Source organism: Schistocerca cancellata, chromosome 1 (assembly GCF_023864275.1).
Source record: "Schistocerca cancellata isolate TAMUIC-IGC-003103 chromosome 1, iqSchCanc2.1, whole genome shotgun sequence".
Lineage (NCBI taxonomy): Eukaryota > Metazoa > Arthropoda > Insecta > Orthoptera > Acrididae > Schistocerca > Schistocerca cancellata.
In genome coordinates, this window is record NC_064626.1 from 713,061,405 (window position 1) to 713,088,123 (window position 26,719).

At 42.4% G+C, this 26,719-nt stretch overlaps 1 protein-coding gene across 1 annotated transcript in view; it reads right to left on the minus strand.

The window, feature by feature from the left end:
• LOC126184929 (ubiquitin-conjugating enzyme E2 J1-like) overlaps positions 1-12,600 on the minus strand; it is a 53,434-nt gene extending 40,834 nt beyond the window's left edge. The window contains exons 1-3 of the mRNA XM_049927605.1: positions 12,450-12,600; positions 12,247-12,309; positions 11,947-12,152 (exon numbers count right to left, since the gene is read on the minus strand). Of these exons, the coding sequence (XP_049783562.1) occupies positions 11,947-12,152; positions 12,247-12,283 (243 nt within the window). The 5' untranslated portion in view covers positions 12,284-12,309; positions 12,450-12,600. The remainder of the gene's footprint in view (positions 1-11,946; positions 12,153-12,246; positions 12,310-12,449) is intronic.
• Between the last annotated feature and the right edge of the window lie 14,119 nt (positions 12,601-26,719).

Below are 26,719 nucleotides of genomic sequence, written 5' to 3' on the forward strand. Positions count from 1 at the left end.
ACAGTCAGTTTTCACTAGCCATAATGTCTTCCCACTAACAAGGAGAGTTCTCTAGTAGTGGGATCAGCTTTTGAAATCATCTACACAGTGACTTAGCATAAAGTGCAGGTAACACACCCTGCAACTATTCACCCTGATGGGCCCTCATTTGTGGAAAAAAAACTAGAATTTCATGTGATGCTCTACAGCTTTATTAAAAGGAGTATTACACAGACTGGTTGCATGGTGTAATAGTTAACGTACAGCTGTCATATGCAAAAGATTGAGAGTTCAAATTTTGTCAGATGCTTTGAAATTCTTTATTTTTAAATCTTTATTGACATGACTTTGATAATTACCTCTATTCAATTAATCATTTAACTGTAATCCGCTTTATTTATATTCCTTAGTTACATCATTTTAATCACCATATTAACTTTCTCAATTGATCTCAGTTTTTCTTCCTCTCACTCTTTTTTCCAATTGGTATCTCTGTGCATTTGAATTTAATTAGTTTTATTTATCTATCATAATATTTAAACATTTCAAAATGCCAATCTACTGATTAACAAACAAAAAACAAAATAATCTATTTATAATGATTGTGCAGTTGTGCCTAAAATGTATTTTTCATTACAGGATGTATGTGTTTTTGGATGGTAATCATTATACAAACTTGTAAACATGAATTCTTATCGCAATATGGACAAAATAATGCAGATGAAGATTTAAACAAAGGAAGGGATTATAACGAAATTCAAGCAAGAGGCGGAATAGAAATAATGAATGCAATAACAAGGGTGAAAATACTGGACGATAACATGGAAGTAATTAAATAGCAATTAATAAACAAAAATAATTAAAATCACAAGAACAACGATTCCAAGTGGAAAAGAAAGACAGGAATAAAAATGAGAGCAAATGAGAAAGTTAGTAGGATCATTAAATTGAAATGGCAAAGAAACAGAAATTAAAAAATTATATTTAAACCAATTACCAGAATAAAATAATGATCAAAGTCACTTCCATACAGATTTTAAAATAAAAAAAAATCTTAGCACCTAATAATAATAATAAATGTCGTGTGACTAGGACCTCCCGTCGGGTAGACCATTCGCCTGATGCAAGTCTTGCGATTTGACACCACTTCAGCGACTTGCGTGTCGATGGGGATGAAATGATGATGATTAGGACAACACAACACCCAGTCCCTCAGCAGAGAAAATCTCCGACCCAGCTGGGAATCGAACCCGGGCCCTTAGGATTGACATTCTGTCACGCTGACCACTCAGCTACCGAGGGCGGACTTAGCACCTAATGAGATTCAAACTCATAACATTTGGCATGGGAGGACTGCATCTTAACCATTATGCTACACAACTAGTCTGCATAATATTCCTTTATTAAAGCTGTAGAAGACCATGCAAAATTTCAGAAACTTTTTGTGATTACGCACCAACATGGACCCACCAGAGTGAATGCTGGGAAACCTACATCACCGTACAGATGGTTTCAGAAAGTCAATCCCATCACTGCACACGTCTTCTTGTTTCACCACATGTCACTGAAGGTCAATGGTATGTTGCTGATGGAGAAAGCCTTAAAGGTCATACTGTAACCCTCGCTTACATGAGATACCACTTCTACACACTGCCTAAACTTGGTTGCCTCAAATTGAAAATTCATCATTACTGACCCCAGTGGCCTCATATAATTTGTTATTCCTCACCTAACACAAATTATAACACAGTAGGCCTCATTGTCTGTGACTGACTTAATCTCTAGAGGCCACAGAGACACGCACCTCTGTATTGAACAGAAATTATACCTTTCTCCACTGATTATACCTGCTGTGGCACATTCTGCTTCTGAATACATATTTCCAGCATTTGTTTTTACTGGGAACACATTTTGGCAATTTTGGGGTTCCCTTTTGAGTTTAGTGTGTGCCCAGACCACCTCTATTGTTATTCCCTCCGCATGTGTCCATTACACGCACAACTGAAACATTTTATATTCATTGCAAACACACTTAGTCTATCTCTTACTCCTGTCGCACTATTAGTTTCTTCAAATTCCACTGCTAGCCTCACTGCTGCATGGAGATCCCTTACAACACCAGTGCACACCCTCCTAGACATTTCAGGTGCTAAACCCTTCAAGAAAGCATTGAGTGCCCTTTGCTCAGGTTCCTATAGCACTACCTTGTCCACCCCATCATTCTGTGGTAAATCACATGTATGCACATTGATTTTTCTAATTCTGTCTGAAAAATCTTCTATGACTTCATTAGTCCTCTTAGCAAACCCATTTCTGACACCACTTTGTTAGAGGGTGGCACGACCTATGGCACCACTGTTGCAGCCTGTGCAAGGAGTGGGCCCAGTGATAGCCTGGTGGTTGAGAAAAATACTTTATTACTTTTAAATTAAACATTTCTCCAATGCCAATGTGCGGCAGACACACCCCCTCTGCACTGTGGCATGCTACAGATGATCAGCAAACAGCTGGCCTCCGCCCTGCAAGACAGTACACGCATTAGTGTCCTGCGATGCTGATGACAGGCCAGGCAGCAAGCTGGCATTAATCCAGCAGGCCAAGGCCCTGATATCAATGGCACACTTCTTCTTCTTCTTCTTCTTCTTCTTCTTCTTCTTGCTGCATCTGCCTTCTGCTGTTTCATGACTGTAGCCAGGAAACTTGGGCACCATTCGCATCTTCTGCAGTGACGAGGGATGACCACCAAGCATAGGACATGACCCACTGCCTCCTGCTAGGAGTCTTGCATTGGCAAATGCCGAAATCTACTGCATTGTGGCGCCAAGTCTCAAAACCTGGATATGGTACAGGAGGCAGCTGCCCTGACCCAGTTTCAAACATCCATCATCTCACTGCCTGGCAAGCCCTGGTGTTGGGGTAGTAATGCTGGGTTTCAAATGAATCTGTCTCAAAATTCACAATTATTTATACTGCTACAGGATGCTTTTGTTGCACTACTACCCAGGACCCAGTCATGTAGCTCATAACATGGTTCGAGCCCTAGTGTGTTAACACCATCCTGCTCACTCAAGGTATTACCACTGCGCAGTGCAGGTTTCACAGAGCACAGCTTGTGCCTCTCGCAATCCTTTCGCACACATGTCAATGCAACTGGCTTGTTGCCACACTGTGCATACCAACCAGCAGTAGCTAATGTAATTCTCCATGGGTGTTTCTTAAAAATTTTTACAAGTTTTATTTAAGACTAGGTAGCAACGATGTAATATGTATGTCACACTATGAAATGTATTGTGAGATTTTTCCAGAAATGTGAACATGCTGTCCCTCATTCCTGAGTCATCATCAGTGCCACTGTGCTGAGAACAGCATCTTGCCAGCTGCAGCCATCATGCAAGGGAACACACGGCATGCTATCAACTTGTGGGCTGCTGCTGACACTGGCAAGCTTCACCAGCCATGACCACCTGCATCACAGAAGCCACTGATTGCCTTCTGCCTCCATATCCACTACTGTGACTGTACTGACTGTCGCCAGCACAGGTCGGCAAAGATGTAGCATGAAGATCGACAGTAGGCACTGTACCAAGTGCACCTATCACGAGAGAGGCCAGAAACACACCAACAAGCAACACGCTGCCAGCGCCCTCTCAACAGCATGATGTACTTAAGAGTGGTGCCGCTGACCAGAAGGCCTCACTAACTCACTCAGGCTACGACAGTGCATGGTGACCAGACTGAGACTAGCAGTGAGACTAAAGTTTGTAATAGCAAGATTACTGATACCGACTGTAAGAGAACTTTACTGATGAGCTTGTACCACAACACAAGGACTCTATTAAAGTTAAGTATCCAGGTCATGGAAATAAAGAACCGTATTAATCCATGTGTACATTTGTGTTGTATAAAGAGGATACCAGCCACCCATAACACCACCCTCCCTTGCTTCCTTGGTACAAGACTCTATAGTGACTGTTATGGAAATATGTTTCCATCATGTCAGCCATCGAACACCTGCCACTACTCCACTGCAGCCGTGCCCTGGGACGTGACTGCTATATGCCCTGATCTATCAAAGGCAGCTTCATATGTCACTCCAGAGATTGTACACCCTGACCTCTACAGTTCGAATCACTCTCTGTAGTGTACGCAGTATAAACATCTGTAGGAAAGTTGCTCTGCTATTAAACAGTTGTTCAGTGGCACATGAATGATATGAAAATGCGTGATGAAAAAGTATTTTAAAAATTGCAAGTATAATATCATCACAGTGCTTCTGTTCTTAATCAACTGATGAATACTCAAACTCAAGCGATATACAGGGTGTCACAAGCCTTTTGGGTCAAATTGATATAGGTGGTAGTGGATCAACAACCAGTTGCATTGAGATAGGTAACCAACAGTTGTAAATGCATATTTATTGTTTCATGGACATACACAGCACACACTGCAACAATGTAACTCATAGTAATCGTTCATAACGATGACCCCCAGTCTCAATGCTTGAATTGCAACAGTGCACACAGTTCTGCCACACTCTCACAAAGATGCACTGTGTCTGATGTACACTGGAACAGGCAGTGGGTGATAAACAGCATACACACCTCACCATCAGACAGACATGATGTACACAACTTAGCTCATAGCACGTGCAACATGTGCCACATGCACACCACTATCCCTGGTGTCAGGTAGGAATGCATTTAATGTATGGTGCAGCAGGAAGTAATGCCTGTAAAGTGGCACAAATGTACAGAGATAAATTTCCCAACAGGTTTCATCCTAACTGGAAGACATTTATCTCTGTGGATACCAACTTACGAGAGTCAGGGTCATTCACGCCACAGATAGCTGGCTAAGGTTCCCGCCACAGACATGTCTGAATAGCAGACTGAGGGGACAGTGTTGGATTATTTGTCGAACTACCCAGCATATGAAGCCATCAACTTGCCTGAGAAACGCACACTTCAAAGGATAAGTGCGGAGAGTACTGACTGATTAGGTACTACAGTCCTGTCATAAAGAACGTTTGCTAGTACTGGGACCAATGGATTTTGAGCCCACATTCACTTCTGTCAATGGATTATCCACCACAGTGCCGTAGTGCCGAATTTTGTACAGTTTTTATTGTTCAAAGTTGAGGCCTCATTCACCTGTGGTGATGTTTTCAACAGCTGCAACAGTCACGCTTGAAGTGAGGACAATCCCCAGGCCACCCACTTCTGTGGCCACCAGCAGCAATTCTCTGATCAACGTATGGGCGAGCATTGTTCAAAATACCTAATAGGATCTTATTTTCTGCCTCTTCATTTGACTGGTCTACGTTACCTGGTGTTCCTGCAAAGATGTACAGCCACAGTCCTTTGAGACTCTACCCCTTATTTTCCACAAAAGGATTTGTTTCAACACAGTGCACCAGCCCATTTCAATGTTAATTTCCGTGAGCACCTGAACAACATGTACCCTCATCATTGCGGGAGGTCCTGTCCTATGGCCAGTGCGATCACCGGATCTCACACCTGTGGGCCTTTTCCTTGGGTTACGTCAAGAGGTTGGTGTATGAAACCCTCATCAAAATGGACAAAGATCTGCTTGCTAGTGTCCAAGCTGTCTGTCTTCTGGTACAACAGACACCAGGAATCTTTGAGTGTGTCAGGACTTCATGTGCTGTTTCCCTGCATGCACTGAGACTGATGGTCATTACTTAACAATTACTACGAAATACACTGTTGTCATATTTCTGACCACAGGTTCCCTATCTCAATACAACCACTTGCGGATCCCCTACCACCAGATTAAATTTGACGCAAAAGATTTGACACCTTGTATATTACAAATACCTTGCTGTGACACCCTCTGAACATAGTCTACATATCTGGAAGAAAACAGGTGTGTTACAACTTGGCAATACTTGCGTACACCCTGACATCATGAAACCTTTTGAGACGGAAATCTGAGGGATCTAAGAATGGTAAGTGTGTCAGCATTTGCATAGCTGCATTGCAGGTAAAGAGTAAAGCAACACAGTTTGGGGGTGAACTAGGCAAAGTGATTAGAACAGTGATTTTTTTTTTCAATTAACAAGTGTCTGAATAATAGAGATAGCCAATGTAACAGCACTGTGCAGTCAACAGTGACTTGAAGATGCAATGGTTAGCAGAAATATAAGTAACTGAAAAAAATTTTAACAAATTCTAATTTTTCTAGACACAAAACTGGACAGAAATGGGCAACAACAGTGTAATTAGAAAGCAGTTGACAATACAAACCTCGACACCCATACTTCCTCATGAAGCAATAAAACTTTTCCATAATGTCATATGGGATTATTTTTTGGGGTAATTCATCAAGCCAAGCTAAAGGTTTACCGGACACAAAAACGTGCAGTAAGAGTTATATGTGGTGTGAACTCAAGAACATCCTGCAGAAGCCTGTTTAGGGAACTAGGGATACTAACTACTGCTTCCCAATATATTTATTCCTCAATGAAATTTGTCATTAAAAATATATCACTTTTTCAAACCAACAGCTCAATTCATGGAATCAATACTAGAAATAAGAATAATCTTCACAAGGATTTAAAGTCACTTAGTCTTGTACAAAAAATTGTGCATTATTCAGGAACACACATTTTCAATAACTTGCCAGCAGCCATAAAAAGTTTAACAACCAATGAAATTCAGTTTAAGAGAAACCTAAAGGATTTATTGGTGGTCAACTTCTTCTACTCCATTGATGAATTTCTCAGTAGAACTAACTGATTTGTGTGTGTGATATTATAACTTCTGCACCATTTCAGTGCAGTAATGTGTTCATTGTAAATAAGTATTATAGTAGTTGTATTGCACGTTTATTACCTTATAAATAAATAAACTCTTTTATTTTAGATTCAGTGCATTAGTATTTGTAAAATGACTCTTTTCATATAGTGTTCATTAAAAAATGACGATCATTCCACTTGGGATCTGTGGAATGGTACATTAGCTTATTTGTTTTAGTTGTAAATATCTGTCATGTATTGTTGTTTTTCTGACATGCTCTACATCCTGGAGGACCTCCTCACTATAGATCAATTAGAATGAAAGTAAATCTAATCTAATCTAATCCTCATGAACCAACAAGTTTCCGACATGGCGAAGAAATACGTTACAGTGCCATCTACATGTACAATATATTAAAAAATATGGAAGCATTCTTAAATGCCAAAGGTAACGACTTCTGTAGATCCAAAAGGAAGAACATTCGTATTTCAACGTGATGTGGAAAATATTCTTCTACAGTGATTTCAACAAATTAAAACATTGTTCTGCCACTGCGGATTTCTCTGGCTGGAGCAAATGAGTGTTACAATGATGTTCTACACATTGATAATGTATAATACACATAATACGGCCAACATATGCCATCCCACAATGGCACGGAATCTTGTATGCTCCAGGTTTCCTCAGTTGCAAGAAGGGCTCTAATCTTAATTGGCAGCATAAATGCACTTTTGATGTCAATCATCTTAAAGTTCTCGAAATTTTTAAAGAAATGTTCCTCATGGAAGTGGAATAAGTCAAAACATCTTAAAACATATTTTAATTTAGAAGATAACAACAAATCTGTGACAAAACATTTAAATACTCAATACTATGTGGTCACATTGTTGCACTGAATTTGTACAGAAGTCAGCTTATATGTAATACTCATATTATTTGACATTATCAATCACACATGCAACACATAGTTCACCGCTTTTGAAATTAGTCGCTGAAGGACGAGGAGTTGGCTACCAATAAATCCTTTAGTTTTTTTTAAACTGGACTTTACTACTAGTAAAACTTTTTATGATCGCTGACAAGTTATTGAAAATGTGTGTTCATGAATAACAGACGATTCTGAATATGTGGTTATTAGCATCTTTATCCACACCTGGCATCCAAAAATATAGGTACAAGCCTTTTTTTGTTCCTCTCTTTGTTCAATGGTAATAAAACTATCACACTTTTGTACTCGGTACATAAATGGGTAATTAGCCTACTAAAATTCAACTCTCAGAATAGAAAACTAAGATCACTGCTTGGAAGTTAAACTGGTAACCTAATACATGTAGTATCTTAGGTTAATGCAGAAATGGAGATATTTTGCTGTCTAAGCCAGGGTCAGGTGTGAAGAACAGACTGGGTGGTGCTGTTTCATCATCTGCTAGAATCTCTGACAAGTGTTGCCTTAGGCCCATTTGATGTCGCCAATCGTTGATAGTCTTACAGTCTTCAGGATGTAGCAAAACAATGTTCTTCCACAGACACACCTGGGGGTTTGTTCTTTTCATAGTAGAAAGTCTCGAGTTATTTAGATATGTTCAATTCTGAGACAGCATAAGCCAATACCTCCTCTTCTTGAGCTTCTAGCAAAATCTGACAGACCTTGGTGGTGTGTTTGATGGTCCATAGTTTATTTGGTTGCTGACTACCTTGCCATTTGTTTTCCCATTTCCTAAGGACACGTCATGGACGTGTGTCCTTGAGTCAGCACCTGGAATAACTAGTTTGAGTATTTCCTTCCTCGTGGCTTCTTTGGCTAGCCTGTCAGCCAGTTTATTATCTGGAACGCCAACATGGTTTGGTGTCCAGAGAAAAAGCTAGGGATATCCCTGTACAGTAGATACCACCCAGTTGTTCATGGCTACATATACAATGGATGTTTTGGACAGCACTTGTCTTTTGTTTGCAAAGCACCCAAAGAGATGCTGCATACATAAAAAATCCCATCCAGGGAAAGCCATTATGTTTTGTAGTGCTGTATGGATGGCCGTTAACACTGTAGTAAAAATACTAAATTTTAGTAGAGAATATTGGTCTTGTGATTCTTCAAGTTTTCACGGCGTACTGAATGTTCGATGAGGTTTCGGCATTGCTGTTGGATCATGTTGACTTCCTGCCATGATATTTTGGCTGGCAATCGTCCAGCCATCTTCAGGTGTCCGTCACATCGGCAACTTTTCATCTAAAATAGGCAGGATCCTAAGGAAATATTAAGTAAAAGTAATCTTCCAGCCACCGGCGAAGATTAGTGCCCTTCTCAGTTCAGTAAAAGATGATCTGGGTCTGCAGAAGACCAGGACCTACAAAATTCTTTGCCAGTGTGGCAAAGCTTACATCAGTCAGACAACACACACAATACACGAAAGATGCATTGAACTCGAGCGCCACACTCACCTTTTGCAGCCCAGTAAGCCGGCCATGGCTGAGCACTGTACCACCACAGGACACGCTATGGATTTTTCTGCCACAAAAATCTTGGCCCCAGCGAAAATTTTTTGGGATTCAGTAATTAAAGAATCTGTGAGAATATGCCTAGCACAAAATCTGATAAATCGTGATGGCGGTTTTCAACTGGACAAGGCTTGGGACCCGGTGATCTATCTAATTTCTTCTGACAGGAAGGCAGTTTATTCATAATGACACATCTTGTGACATCTGACGTCTGGTTTTTAGCGACACGAGTGCGCATTCTGACAAAGGGAAAACATGTAGTTTTCACCTTTAAGCATGCACATGTGTGCCACAGACAGAACAGTATTTCCAGAGCGTGCGGATTTCGACAGAGGACGCTCCTGTGACGGCCGCCAATGCACATGGGTTTCTGCACAAATTTTTGCTATAAATACAACACCAGGAACTTGCAGTCTCCATTGACTGAAGATGGCTGGACGATTGCTAGCCGAAATATCGTGGCAAGAAGTCAACATGATCCGACTGCAATCCCGAAACCTCATCGAACAATGTTGTTCTTGGTTCTGAGTGTGTACTTATGCACAGCCAATCTTATTATCTTTGGGGACAACTGTGTAAAGGAGATTAAAATACAGATACTCTTGGATGACAGAATAAAATGCATTGGGATAATAATTGGGAGATACCCTGTCTTTTGTGTCCAAACGTTCATCCTTATGGTATATTGATAATTTTTACTTATGGACATATTCACAAAATGGTCGTCAGCCCGCTAATATGCTTGGAAAAATTTATGGACAAAAGCAACTGGCATTAAAATCTCTATGAAAATTATTCTTATTTCTAGTACTGATTCAAGTGAGCTGTTGGTCTAAAAATAAAGAGATATACTTTTAATGAAAAGTTTCATTAAGGCATAAATATACAGTACTGGGAAGAAGTGGTTAATGTCCTCAGTTCCTTAAAGAGGCCTCTGCCGTATGCTTTTAGTTCACTCCACAAATAATTCAAGTTATATATTTTTGGACTCAGAAAAATTTAGCTTGCATTGATGGGTTACCACAAAAACGATCCCTTATGACATTATGGAATCAAAGCTTTTTCATTTTTACATCAGTTATGTTTTACAACAGCCCCACTGCAAACAGAGATTTTTCTCTAAGCTTAATGACAAAGATGTGTCAACGAACCATTTATTAATGTCCATGAAAACTCCATGAAGCAACATTTCTACGACTATACTTGATTTGCTATTCACTGCAATGTTTGAATCATGTGCAAGCAAAACAAACTCGCTATCTGGTAATGTCACTGATGGAAAGTCACTGATATACACAACAAAAGGTAAAGGCCCAAAGATGGAACCTTGGGATACCACATGTAATGACCTTCCAGTTGGATAATGCTTGATAATTTAACACACATCTTTTTCCTATTGGCCTCATTTTCTTCCTGTCAGAGAGATAAAATTCTAACCATTTTGCAGACTTTCCTGATCCACCATAATATTCTAATTTACTTAAAAGGATATTGCAATCTACAAGTTAAATGCCTTTGACAAACCATGTAATACACTACCAGCCTTTAATTTACTGTCTGATGAATTAAATACATTCTCACTGTGCATGTAAATAACCTTACTCACTATTTGAATCCTTAAGAAGTCCAAACTGTGATTTTTTTCAATAAATTATTCGTTGTCTGATAATAAGCTGACTGTATGTTACCTTTTCTAAAATTTTCAAGAATGCTGGCAGCAATGAAACTGGATGGAAATTTGATGCCTCTTTTTTAACTTATTTCTCAAACAAAGGCATATTTCAGCCATTCACGAAATGATCCATTGATAAATAACTGATCAAACAGGTAGCTTAATATGTTGTTCAATTCTGAAGCACACTCTGTAATTAACTTTGTTGATATTTCATCATAACCACTAAAAGTTTTTTGATTTTAAAGATTTTATTGTGGACATTTGCATTCATGTCATGAGCAATGCAAACATAACTCCAGCTCATGTCTTTGAGGGGTGTCCTAAAACAATCAATTTTAGTCAATTTTGGCTTACTGATGACAACTCTCTTGAATTCAGATTTAGTGGATATTATATCTTGTTCAGTATTAACACAGAACACATGAAACTGCATGTCACAGTTTGAGAGATCTTTCGACTATTGGTTTTGTAATATAATTCTATTCATTAGACCTTTCTATAAAGATATTATCAATGGCTGTTTGTGAGCGATTAGTCACCCTAGTTGGGAAGCTTATGGTAGGAAAGAAGTTCAGTAATAGTGTTACTGACTGTAGGCCTAATAAATTAGCTTACATTAAGAGTTTTTACAAAAACCCACATTAAAATCACCAGTAACACCTATTTCCTTGCTTTTGCGTGTTAAATAGGTAAGTACAGCTTCAAGGTGATACATGAACAGATTAAAGTTAACTGCAGGTGCCCCTCATGTTTTCTAGACCTACGCCTGTTGCGCGTGCTCCCACATATTGCTATCCACAAAATTTATAATTTCTAATGAATGTGGCACCTCCCAAATACTCTATGTCTGCTCTACAAAAGTGAGATGCTCATCTAACACTGTCTCAAAATATGATATCGAGAGATGAAACCGGTATCAACGTACACTTTCATTCAAAGTTGTAACAAAACGCTGTCTTCAAAAAGCAGAGGAAGCATTTCTTGTCCTTCCTTTTTACTGAATGTACAAATTTATAGTCAGCATATAGGCCTACTCACTGTTAACAGTATTATATTTGGAGGTTTCATGGGATACTCCGTTGGTAGTATTATCCTTCCGTGATACACTCCACCTTCAAAGTCGGTAGCCGGCGGTCCACGCACAGTAAAATGCCATTCGAACAAGTTGTCATCTAGTGGGCGTGCCCAGTATTCTTCCGTGGAATCCTTCAATTCACACGCTTCTCGCATTAACCTTTTAACTGCTATGGTGAGGAAGAAATAAAACACACGTTTTGTAAGCTCGACATTGTGACAATTTCCGCAATCACACATGACACCATAAGTTAAATTACTTACCAGGACTCCGAACATTGTATCTTCCTTGGATATCCATTTTCGGAAGTGACAATCAAAAAATAACTACGAAAAAGTACAATGTATTATGTAGATATGCTTTTGACGTGGACGAATCAGATAGCAACACAATTCCATGTACAGCAAATATTACAAAAAGACTTCATTTTCATAGTTACTAGATGTACAGTAAAACAAGTCCTTACAAACTGGTCATTTACAACAGTGCTTTAGATTTCATATTCAGTACATTTAATTTCGAGTTCAAATACATCCTAAAACGTTTATTTACAAAAAACAAAAAAATAACAAAATACTTCCCCTTCAAGTATCTATGACGCAATCAAAGACACATTGATTGCATACAGCTTAGATACAGGCACGGCCGCGTCTATTGACGACGGCCGAAATAGAGCTCTACAGACGTACTCGTAGACTCGACAATGGAGGGAAACTAAAAGCGTCTAATTAAAAAATCGAGTGTACAAAAGCGGATCTCTCTATTTTTGCGTAGCTTTATTTGTAATTTAAGAAGAAAAAATTTACCATTTGATGTCGGAGATGGAAAAAAATCTATGCTCCTATCGCGCTAGGAGCTATTACTTATTCGCTTCCTTTATTTTTTTTTACACATATTCTCTGTTTTGTCAAATGTGTATTTCCTATGACTGATTTAGTGTCTGAAGGAAAACATAACCAGAAATCAGTATTATTCTCCTTTATTCCTTTCTTTGTGCAGCCTGGTGTCAAGAGATTAAATAGAAGTATCTCTTGGTGAGGCCTTTCATTTAAATGCAGACCATACGCTTCTGAAGAAAGAGATTTTTTATATAAGAAAATTGCAGAATCGTATCCCCATAAATTTACAAGCACTCCTCCTGTAATCATAATCTGACTCAATATTCTGGTCGTATGTAAAGGCTGTTAGTGGCACCAAAGTTTAGAATCCATTGCCTAGTGAATGAGACAGGAACTGAAATTTCGGGTATCAAAGCAAAAGCTAAAATGCTTAACTTCGTTTTCAAATGTTCCTTTACAAAGGAAAACCCAGGAGAATTGCCCCAGTTTAATCCTCGTACCACTGAAAAGATGAATGAAATAAGTATTAGTGCAATGGTGTTGAGAAATCGTCAAAACTAAACGAAGCTCTGGACCCCGACAGAATCCCTGTCAGATTCTATACTGAATTTGCGTCTGAATTAGCCCCTCTTCTAACTGTAGTCTATCGTAGATCCCTCGAACATGCCCAGTTCTCGGAAAAAGGCACAGGGCACACCCATTTACAGGAAGGGTAGTAGAAGTGATACACAAAACTACTGTCCAATATCCTTGACATCGATTTATTGTAGAATCTTGGAACATATTCTGAGGTCTAACATTATGAGATATCTTGAGCAGAATAACCTCTTCAGTGCCAACCAGCATGGATTCGGAAACATCGATCATGTGAAACCCTGCCTGAGCGCCCCCACTCAGTGCCGAACGCCATCACTGCATCCGCTTCTCGCACCTGTGAAACATCCGAGGTCAGTTGAGTACAGCCAATCTGGTCCAGGGCCTCTCCTGCCCCTACGCCGTGCGACCACAGCGCCGACGGATAATAATCGCTGAATGGTACAGCGAATATACTCACCCCCCCCCCTCCTTCAGCGCTGTCTATAAACAGACGCCATTTCAGAGAACAATGCCGCCTGCCTCCACCCCTTCAACAGCTTAGCGATACTGTGGGTTCCATAGCAGATTCGGACAGGAACCTAACCCCTTGTGCACCAGGCCACTCTAAAACTAAAAGATGCCTTAATCAAGAGCACCTACACTGTTCTGCCACCTCACGTTGCCCTTCCAATGGTTCACATTTATTTGTTCACAAACATCTGATGCAAACCTACTTCCTCATCAGGACGGGCACTGATGTCAGAAGTCGCCCGCCAACTCGAGTGCTGAATACTCTCTCACTGTAATCTCTCCAACTATTTTCTGTGAATGACACTGTCATCGGAGTCCCGGCACAGCCTCAATCACTTTGCACTTAGGAGCACTGGACCTTCCTCGTCATCGTGACAGTCTGTAGAGGACAAGGGGTTATTTTTAGGAAATATGGTGTGAAATTGTGATTCAGTGTCTTTCAGTGTGCGATGCACCAGCCTCACGACAGGCAGCAGTCGAAGGCTGGCTGGCGCGTTATGAAGGTGACACAATTTTGCAACGAGCGTCGGCATCAGTTCGACCGATTGGGCGTTCAGTCGCTGTTACGTCGTCGTCATCAGTGACGCTGTCCCCAAGGACCGGCCGGCGCAGGGCGTTGCCCGCTGCTCCACCGACGACTCCCGGCGTCGTCACGAGCCACAGTGTCTGCAGGAGGTGAGCTAGGCTCGGCCTCGTACTGCTAACCTCTTACCGCCTGTGCAGCACGGCGTCGCATTCCCCGGGCTGCGCGCATCAGCCCGTCTCCACCACGATACGAGCGGTGGGGCTGAGCTACCGGAAAATGTATTGGAAGAACCAACAATAAAGAGGAAGACTGCTAAAAACAGCCACCTTCTTCTACCCAGCCATGCCCTACAACCCCGACCACGTCACCCGCTCCAGTCATCCTATTATAAGTGGTGTCAGTCAGGCAACCTGCGCATCACACACTCCTGTTACAGTTGGTGACAGTAGTGGTATTCTCCCTGGATTTGGAGGAAATTGTGGCTGGTAATCGACGAGGATATGTGGCACCTGAGAAGGGCAACAATGGATCAGCAACTCCTGCAACATGACAAGTATATGCCAATTTTTCTTTTGGTGGTTTGTCTGAACCTGTAGCATAGTCCGTCTTCCCTTCCTATTCTTCGATTCGATAGGTCTTGATTCGATAGCTCGTAGTGATGGAGCAGTCTGTGTTAGCCGAGGTGGCTATTCAGCAGCTACTTGAGCAAGTGTCAGAATTAGAGATAGAACTTGCTCGGTCTAAAGAAGCAAGCAAGGAACAGTTTCCGGTTAATGCAGTAACTCTTGACACTAACACTTCACTGATGATGAGGACGTGATGGTCACCGAATGCCCAATCAGTCGAACCGATGCCGGCGCTCGTTGCAAAACTATGTCACTTGCATAAAGCGCCAGCCAGCCTTCGTCCGCCGTCTGCCGAAAGGCTGGCGCATCACACATTGAAACATACTAAACCAAAATTTCGCACCATGTTTCCTAAAAATAACCCCTTGTCCTCTACAAGTCGAACTGATCCTGGGGGCAGACTTTTTGCATCACTATCACCTGTTTCCTGACCTCGAGCACAGTTTGTTATTATGCCATGACGGTCAGTGGCCAAACGTTGGAATTATCAGGAAAGTTCTCCATGAACATATCTGTTCACCTCCCACCACATGGGACATACACATGGACATACACCACTGGACTCCTCCTATAGTGCTCAGCGCTCTTCAGCAAACTTAACTCTCTCATGTCCAACTATTCTTCGCTAGACACCGCAAATGACACGACGAGATGCGAAAACATGGGTCTTTGGCAGCACGTTACTGACACAGCAGCATCATTTCACGCTGCCAAGTACAACTTTGCTGTTCTAAAACATGTGCAACAGCCAAGACACACGTCTGCCTCTTCAGAGGACACCAACGTACTTCCAGAGCCTATCTGCAAGGAATCTGGACAGGTTAGTGAAGTGCTGTATCCAACTTCAGTATGCAATTCTGACAGTGTACCCACTACTCCACCCAACAATGCTGCTCTGCAATGCAGTGTGTTTCCAGCCACACATGTGCACCCCATTGTCAGTCCACTTGTAGTTTGTGCTGTTTGCAATGATACTGTTCACCATATAAACACTGTACCCAGCCCACCTGTCCAACATAGACTTCGATGCCTCTGTCGCCCCCGAACTTAGAGCAGCGAAGGCCGCCATGGACAAACTCTTGGAGGCAGACATTGTCCACCCATTGGACAGTCTTTGGGCATCCCCTATAAAGCATGTTTTAACGAAAGACAAATCATGGCGCTTGTGTGGCGACTACCAGTGACTCAATGACTGAACTATGATAGACAGTTATCCAGGCCCTATCTACAGGACTTCGCTCAAATGTAAACTGGCGCCAAAATATTCAGCGTTATTGACTGTAAAATAAGCATACCTCCAGATTCTCATGGCGAAAGAGGATATACCAAAGACAGCAACCACTTCACCTTTCAGACTCTTTGAGTTTTTGTGTATGCCTTATGGATTGAAAAACGCTGCGCAAACATGGAATCATTTAATTGCACAGTTTTGTTCTGTCTATCATTTTGTTATGCCTACATATACAACATCCTTATGTTCTTCTCATCACCAGAAGGGCACAAGGCTCACTTACAATAAGTCCTAGATAGACTCGCTGCCTGTGGGGTCATCATTAATGAAGACAAACGTCAGTTACAGCAATTGCATGTGACTTTTATCAGCCACCCCATGAAGCCTCAGGAATCTGCCTGACACCAGAGAACACTGACCAGATGCGACTCTTGCCACCTCTCTCCAGCTGCCAAGAGTTATGCAGATTTTTAGGCGTCATAAATTTCTAAAGAAGACACATTCCACACACAGCTGAGATGGATACTGCAGGAAAATACCTCCCTGAATGAATACATCCTAAGCAATTCGTCTTCGATGAAATCAACGACGTGAGTGACCCTCTTTATCAGTGCCCAGCCTCTGTGGTTTTTCTCTCGTAAACTTTCGGACACGCAGCTTAAGTGGTCAACCTTCCGCCATGAGCTACTCGCTACTTTCGAGAAGGGATAGAGGGCAGACCTCTTACTGCTTACATGGATCACTGTCCCCTGGCTGACATGCTACACAGCCCATCTGAGGACCCCTCCCCCAAGGCGATTTCGACACCTCGATTTCATTTCACAGTTCACGACCAATGTGAACTATGTCAAAGGCACTGAAAACATTGTCACACATCGCCTCTTCCTGTGCCTGTTTGATTACAACCGGATTGCCGAGACACAAGACTTGGATCAAGACTTACAGAACCTCCTTTTTGACTTGGACACAGGCCTCAAACTTCAGCAAAAACCTTCCCTGGCTTCACCAAACCAGTTTGGTATAATGTGTCCTGTGACCAGGTCCGACCAGTCGTCCCAAAACCTTTTCGTAAACATATCTTCGATCTCATCCACAATCCCACACATCCTGGGGTATGGCCCTCTGTACGTTTAGTGACAGAATGTTTCGTGTGGCACCATGTGTGGAAACCCCATGCTACAGAGACCAGAGTATGCATTCCATGCCAGCAGAGCAAAACAGGCCGCCACACTCAGCCCTCTCCCCCTGGGCAAATTCCCGGTCCCCAAGGGGAGGGTCCAACACAGGTGCATGGACATAATAGGACCACTTCCAGTCTCGGATGGGCAGCATTCCACAAAGACTGTCGCCTAAGTATTCATCAACATGTGGATGGCACATTTCGGCTGCCCTGTGTCGCTCACTACTGACCAGGGCAGACAATTTGAGTCCTCTCTATTCAGTGAACTGTCTCATCTTTGCAGCTGCCACTGTTTAGATACCACTGCATATCACCCACAGTCAAACTGTCCCTTAAAAGCGGCGCTAATGTGCCATACGGAATGATGGACAGGAGCCTTTCCTTGGGTATTGATCGGCATCTGCACTGCCCGTTAGAAAGACCTTGATATATCTTTAGCCGAAATCCTGTACAACCAGGTATTATCTCTTCTCACCAATTTTGTCCTACGGACTACATCCCCACCAATTGATCGACACTGTCTGTTAATAGACAGAAGCTGGTTTGGACCACTGTGCAATGGTCTCTGCAGCCGCCAACTAGCCATGCACCTGAGCAACCATCTTCTACTCCTTTCACACTGCAGTTCAACCTCTATGACTGTCCTTGAGGATATATCTGTGATGCTCATCGACGAAAGCTGCTCGTCTTTGCACTGACCAAGATAGGAGATCCGTGGCCAGCATGGTTTTGCATTGCTACCACCACACCTCGCCTATATTTCGCCTATGTGGACATAGTGGAACTGATGTCCCTACTCGCTACCAAGGGCTCCCTCATCATAACCATTCCACTTTATGGTGCAGCTGTCCTGCCTACAGCTGACAATAGAACTACACTGTAGGCCACTCCACCCTCGAAGCTCACCACCAAGGCTGCTACCGATGACAGCGAGCTGCTTCCCACTATGGATGTGACCTCCAGTCTCCTGCCCACCTCAAAGACTAAGAGAACTCCGGTATCACTGTGGCTGTTGCCCCACCACAGATCAACCCTGGCACTTCAACACCTAGCAATGCTTCCCCTTCTACCGTGCTCTGCACTACAGAGTGGGGAGGGGGGAAGGGTCTCTGTGGTGACATAACAATTGACTGACAAAATAAACAGCGCTGCCCAGTTCAGTACACTGCACAATAATATCTGCGACGAGTTAGTATGTGTTGAATCTCTGACTGGTGTAGATCACGATGTAATTATGTCCAGCAAAATCAAGTAAAGATTTGTCTACCACACCCCCTGTTCCGTTTATAATGCATGCACTCTCACTGGTATTGCATTTCCCACGACGCTATCACTGAATCTGACTTTGTACGGGGTGTTCAAACAGTCTCTCCACAGTGCTGTATGATTGTTAGCCGCACGTGCCATATGCCGCGCACCGAGCGAGGTGGCGCAGTGGTTCGCACACTGGACTCGCATTCGGGAGGACGACGGTTCAATCCCGTCTCCGGCCATCCTGATTTAGGTTTTCCATGATTTCCCTAAATCGCTTCAGGCAAATGCCGGGATGGTTCCTTTGAAAGGGCACGGCCGATTTCCTTCCCCATCCTTCCCTCACCCGAGCTTGCGCTGCGTCTCTAATGACCTCGTTGTCGACAGGACGTTAAACGCTAATCTCCTCCCTCCTCCATATGCCGCAGTAAATATACAGAAATGAAACTCAGTGAAATACAAGTTATTAATTTATTGAATATTCATTTTTACTTATTTATTTTCACATTAAATGTTGAAAGTGTCCCCCCCCCCCCCCCCTGTTGTTGAATACACAATTCAATTCGTCTAATCATGTTTCCAAACACAAGCTGTGACATTTCTTCTGTAACAGAAGCAGTGAAAGTGGGTATTGCAGTTTTCAATTCATCGATGGATTTTGGACGATTTTTATAGACAGTTGCTTTCGCTGCGCCCCAGAAGAAAAAGTCAGGTGGTGTTAGGTCAGGCGCCCGCATCTCGTGGTCGTGCGGTAGCGTTCTCGCTTCCCACGCACGGGTTCCCGGGTTCGATTCCCGGCGGGGTCAGGGATTTTCTCTGCCTCGTGATGACTGGGTGTTGTGTGCTGTCCTTAGGTTAGTTAGGTTTAAGTAGTTCTAAGTTCTAGGGGACTTATGACCACAGCAGTTGAGTCCCATAGTGCTCAGAGCCATTTGAACCATTTGTTAGGGCACGCGAAGTGGAAACCAATGTCCCTGTGAAATTATGCGATCACCAAAAACATCAGCAAGCAGTGACATTGAAACGCGAGCTGTATGCGCGGTTGCACCGTCTTGTTGGAAAAAACCGTTCAGAATTTCACTTAACACAAGTTCTCCTACGAATGGGTACAGAATATCACTGCAGTATCGTTGTGCGTTTATTGTTTCGTTGAAAAACATGGGACCCACAATCCGACGTCTAGAAATTGCAATCCGAACTCCTATTTTCACAGAATGAAGTAGTTCCTCATGAATGCAGAATGGATTTGCAGTACTCCAAATACGAGAATTTTGCGAGTTCATGTACCCCGATAAATGAAACCACGCCTCATCGGTGAAAAACATTTCATTAAGAATATCCCTTCCATTTTGTCGAACGAAATTTTTGAACCATTGACAATAATGCAGTCTCTTGCCATGATCAGTATTTTTCAGTTCTTGCACGACTGTCACTTTGTATGGGAAAAGTTCTAGTTTTTTCCTTACAGTGTGGGCTGTCCCGACACTAATATCGATTTCCTGGACGAGTTTTCTTACTGACTTGTTCGGACTCATGGACATTTTATCGGAAATATCGAGTAGTTTATCCTCAGACAAAACGCTAGGATGACCACTTCTCGGTGCATTTGTCACTAAACCTGTACTTTGAAATTTGTTAATCAAATCTCGCACAGTATCGCGATGTGGGAGTGCTGTTTCTGGGAAAAGTGAATTAAATGTTTGACGAACTGAAACTGTGTATTTACCGCCAGCTTAGAACACTTATTCGACTAAAAACACACGTTCTTCAATGGTTAGCATTTTAACAGTGCCAAAAACGAAACAAACGAACAAAGAAACTAAACTTAAACGTTCACATCAACACATAACTACAAACACCAACGATACTACTGACGCTGGCTGAGATAAGTGAAACAGTGGAATGATGGGAGAGTCCACTTCAAGGGAAGTAACCCAGGCAGGCGGACAATCATACGGCACGCGCGGCTAACAATCATACAGCACTGCAGAGCGACTTTTTGAACACCCCATAGTTACAGTGGATTAACTTAAGCAAATGTATGCATCGTACAATTTATGTTTATATTTACATATTCTTGCAGCTGGATCTTTCATGTTGCTTGTAAGTAAAAGGACAAGCCAAAAGGACTGTTTTTAAAGTAGTTGCAGTTTCAGATCACCTTCTGTGTAACATCAAGGTATGTTAGTAGCTGCAACGATTTTTTATTAAAATATTACTTGCGAGCAAAGTTATTCAAAAATTCATATCATTGTATTCCTTTTCGCGTGGCACAGTTGTCTTCTCCCCAAAGTGGAGAAGAAATATTGTGGTACTTCACTATACCACTTCCTCTTTCGGAAAGTATAATCCACACACAATCCTTGCACACATGTGGTAGTCTCCCCCATTACAATATAAGACAACGGTGGCATGTTACCTGGTTGTGGAACTTCAAGGCACATTAAGTGACAATGTTTATTTACATTGGTACATATCACTTACTGCCAATTTTTTAAAAATAAATTTCTGTTTCTTTTCTATACTTCCATGCAGACCATATCAGTTAAAGAAAAAATATAATGGACACAAATGAGAGAGGGCTAATTACACCTTAAGGCAAATGTGTTAGTATTTCCCAGGTTTTCTGTTCAATCATGAAATGGTCACTAGGATACAAAAAAAGTCTCTTTTTCTGAATTGTATTTTAGGGACATGTTAAATAAACACTTCACTATATATAATTTGATACCTTCGTATTGTGTTACAAGTTACTGATTTTCCTACAGCAAGAACTGATGTTGCTGCAGAAGTGTGACATTGGTGTTGAAAAGACCTAAACAGAAAGGCCACTTTCTGTTCCTGAATTCTTGTTGATGATACTACTAGCAGAACATCACCACCAGGGTATGAAAACACAATCTGTGCACACATTATCCAAGTCTACTGAGTGTTCTCTGTAATGTTTTTCGGTTTCTAATACTGTATGTCTAGTCAACCTCTTTACATCTTGACAAAATAAATCTCGGGTGAACAGCCTGGTATGAGTGTGCATAGGACACAATATTTCGGCAATCGGCCACGTTGCCATCATCAGGTGCGCTGATGTACTGACCGGCGGTGGGCCGGCGCCGTCTATATATATATATAGAACAATCCCCCTCCCGCTCCTCCTTCAGGCGCTTTCTATTAGTCGGTGCGGTCCGCGCCCCGTGCGTGATCCAGGTACAGCGTCCGTTCTCCTGCCATCTGGGCGCTGCGTCCTAGGTCTTCTCGTTCAGGAAGTTCTGCCGGCACCGCTCTCGTTATTCTTCCCTCCTCCCCTGTAGTCGGTACACTCTGGAAATATCCTTTCTCTTCTTAATCCAGGTAATCGCGGGTTCCCACGCCTTGCTAAGTACGTAACTGCTGTCACGATTTAGTTGTGGCTCCCTTCCTCTGATCTCTATGGCTTCTTTGATGACACAGTTCCAGTATTTGGATGTCTGTGTCAGGACTTTGATTTGGTCATAATCCATGCTGTGGAGTTCCGACAGGCAATGCTCAGCGATTGCCGACTTACTGGGCTGTTGCAGTCTAGTGTGCCATTGATGTTCTCAGCATCGGTCCTCAATGGTACGAATGGTCTGCCCTATGTATACACCACCACATTGGCAAGGTATCTGATAAACCCCTGATTTATGTAGACCAAGGTTGTCCTTGACACTACCAAGAAAGCTCTTGGTTTTGCTTGGAGGACGGAAGATGGTTTTCACTTGGTGTTTACGTAAAATGCGTCAAATTTTTCCGGATAAGTCCCACAAAACGGAATAATAGCCAAGGCCATCTGCTCCTGAGGTTCATCCTCAGTTTCCGCCAGAGCTGCAGGTGTGGGATGTAGAGCCTTCCGAATTTGCCCTTCCTTATAACTGTTCCTCCGAAACAGACTTCAGATGGTCCAATTTTTGTTGGAGACTGTCCCTGTCAGAGATGGTGTGAGCTCTATGTACAAGAGTTTTGAGCACACCATTCTTTTGTGCCGGGTGGTGGCACCTATCCGCATTTAGGTACAAATCGATGTGCATCTTCTTCCTATACACACTGTGGCCCAAAGTGCCGTCAGCACGTCTCCTAATCAAAACATCTAGGAAAGGGAGCATCCCATCCGTTTCGATCTCCATGGTGAACTTAATATTCTCGGTCCGGAGTTGAGATGTGTGAGGGAGTCTGCCAGTTTATCTCTTCCATGTGGCCAATTAACGAAGGTATCATCCACATATCTTAAGAAACAAGTGGGTTTTAGATGTGCTGGTTCAAGAGCTTCCTCCTCGAAATGTTCCATGTACAGTCATGCTCAAAAGTATCCGAACGACCTGAATTGCATTTTGCCTGATTCGCATGCAACCCACATAACGCAGCTGTCCAGCAGATCCTCTAATGGCTCCTCGGTACAGTCGTTTGACAATTGAAAATGGTTCCAACAAGTCACCAGTAGAAAACACTGCTCTGTATCGCAATAACTCAAGATGTAAAGTAATACCACGATACTACAAATGTCAGGGAACACCTTATCACAGATAGGACTGTCCTTTAGGCTTGTAAGCTCACATTTATTACAATAAATGACATACCTGAAATGTTACCACTCTCATTATTACGTCAGAGAGGTAATGTGTGTAGTAAGTTGGTCATATTCAAGATTTCCTCTTCAAAGTAAAATACTGTACTTATTATTTAACATAAAATGACATTAAGAATTTAAATTATTCACAAGCAGCTAGTTGAGAATATGTATGAACTTCAAATGACACGACGTACTGTCTCGTTCTGCATATGGATTCAAACCCAGGTCATGCAGAGTAAGAAAAGATTTCGTGATTGACAGAAACTAACAGTCATTCCTGACTAGGCATACAGAGAGTGATATACCTCAATTTAAGACGGTATCAGTTGGCAAATATGAACTTTAAATTAAGTAATGTAAACATTTTTTATGGACAGGAATTCCTACCCAGCATCTATTGTCCCTGTTAACGAACTATGAGAGATGTTAAATATTGCTTCTTCACAAGTAACTTACTTGAAATTCCGCAAGGTAAAGCTAAGTGTTGGACAGGGATTCGAAGCCAGAACCCAATCGTGTTGGGTTGGGGTTGTTTGGGGGAGGAGACCAGACAGCGAGGTCATCGGTCTCATCGGATTAGGGAAGGAGGGCTACGGAAGTCAGCCGTGCCCTTTCAAAGGAACCATTCCTGCATTTGCCTGGAGTGATTTAGGGAAATCACGGAAAACCTAAATCAGGATGGCCGGACGCGGGATTGAACCGTCGTCCTCCCGAATGCGAGTCCAGTGTGCTAGCCACTGCACCACATCGCTCGGTGAACCTAAGCGGATTGATGTCGAAGCACAATCAACTGTGACATATCGCATTTTCTCGACAGTAGCTAGATGTAACGGAAATGACGAGAAGAAACATTAATTTTTTGCTTCCCAGGACTCCAACCCGCCATCTATCGTTGTTATATTCTAGAGAAAACGAACGTTAAATATGGGTTTGTTAAACCAACAGCGTAATGTGAGCATGTTTGAACTAGAAATAATATGACCAAGAGTTCAGTGCTGACTGGTAATCGAACCCCACACACATCGTTGTTGACTACACACGAAGAGTCGTCAGCTACCGAATTTTTCTCCACCAGCAGCCAGGAATAACATCCTTGAAATTACAGTGATCTCGCAAATAGTTCTGTCTCTCAATAGGAGGCAAAACCGTCAGGTATCGTTAGTGTTGGCAACGAATGAAAACACATTAAAAATTAAAATTATGATCCACCAGTAGATAGGTGTTCTCATGCTAGAGCTTAATAATACATAATGAAAACTTTAGTTCCGGGCCAGGATTCGAACCCATTCACGCGCAATATGAGGATATGTTCAGGAATCTGCAGTTCTGAACAAACAACAAATTGTAGTCGAACCGTACTGTCATGAAGGCATCAAATTCCGCGTTAAGGGTGGTCTGAGTTGCATTCCCAGTTCAGAATCAATTTTATACACATACAGAAGCTCAAATAAAAGACGGAATAAGTGTCTTGTGACCATACATGGCGTTTGTTTCGTCACTAGAAATAAAGAACTTGTAGAAGAAAGGTTACTGGTGATAGAGTTTCTACATGTCGCCACTCCTGACTTTATTGTGGTTCAACCTAACGTCTACTTGGTAGACAAGGAATATCATGTTTAATGTGAATTTCTGACAACAATGCGATTATACCTTCTTCACTTGGGGTAGCCAGAAGAGAATAGAATCTGTCTCTCCCTATCAAAAATCATCAGCAGATGTTCGAATTGAACACAGACCATAAGTATATAAACCTATCATCAATCCAACAGACCACCATATCTTGTTCTGCAGGATTCATTTTCCTATTGTAACGCTGTTGCGCCACACTGGATGAGATTTCTAACACACAGGCTCCCTGTACTGGTTTGCAGCATGTTCAGTACATTCATTTATGAGGTGCATTCAAGTTCTAAGGCCTCCGATTTTTTTTCTCTGGACTGGAAAGAGATAGAAACATGCGCGTTGTTTTAAAATGAGGCTGCATTCATTGTCAATACGTCCCAGAGGTAGCAGCACCGTACGGCAGATGGAATTTTACCTCCAGCGGCGACAATGAGAACTGTTTTAAATACTTAAAATGGCGACGTTTTCCTTACTTGAACAGCGTGCAATCATTCGTTTTCTGAATTTGCGTGGTTTGAAACCAATTGTAATTCATCGACAGTTGAAGGAGACATGTGGTGATGGAGTTATGGATGTGTCGAAAGTGCGTTCGTGGGTGCGACAGTTTAATGAAGGCAGAACATCGTGTGACAACAAACCGAAACAACCTCGGGCTCGCACAAGCCGGTGTGACGACATGATCAAGAAAGTGGAGAGAATTGTTTTGGGGGATCGCCGAATGACTGTTGAACAGATCGCCTCCAGAGTTGGCATTTCTGTGGGTTCTGTGCACACAATCCTGCATGACGACCTGAAAATGCGAAAAGTGTCATCCAGGTGGGTGCTACGAATGCTGACGGATGACCACATGGCTGCCCATGTGGCATGTTGCCAAGCAATGTTGACGCACAACGACAGCATGAATGGGACTTTCTTTTCGTCGGTTGTGACAATGGTTGAGACGTGGATGCCATTTTTCAATCCAGAAACAAAGCGCCAGTCAGCTGAATGGAAGCACACAGATTCACCGCCACCAAAAAAATTTCGGGTAACCGCCAGTGCTGAAAAAATGATGGTGTCCATGTTCTGGGACAGCGAGGGCGTAATCCTTACCCATTGCGTTCCAAAGGGCACTACGGTAACAGGTGCATCCTACGAAAATGTTTTGAAGAACAAATTCCTTCCTGCACTGCAACAAAAACGTCAGAGAAGGGCTGCGCGTGTGCTGTTTCACCAAGACAACGCACCCGCACATCGAGCTAACGTTACGCAACAGTTTCTTCGTGATAACCACTTTGAAGTGATTCCTCATGCTCCCTACTCACCTGACCTGGCCCGTACTGACTTTTGGCTTTTTCCAACAATGACAGACACTCTCCGTGGCCGCACATTCACCAGCCGTGCTGCTATTGCCTCAGCGATTTTCCAGTGGTCAAAACAGACTCCTAAAGAAGCCTTCGCCGCTGCCATGGAATCATGGCGTCAGCGTTGTAAAAAATGCGTACGTCTGCAGGGCGATTACGTCGAGAAGTAATGCCAGTTTCATCGATTTCGGATGAGTAGTTAATTAGAAAAAAAATCTGAGGCCTTAGAACTTGAATGCACCTCGTACTTGGTTGACCGAATCACCATGAACTAACTGCCTCGGTTACCCAGTGCATACATTCGACTCTATTTTGTAATCACCGAAATAAAATCACGTAACTGCCACCTACACAGAACTGCCAACAGTGTAGGATGCAGAAATTTAAATAGGAAGTGTTCCTTTCCACTTGAGCTACTCCATTGCGCT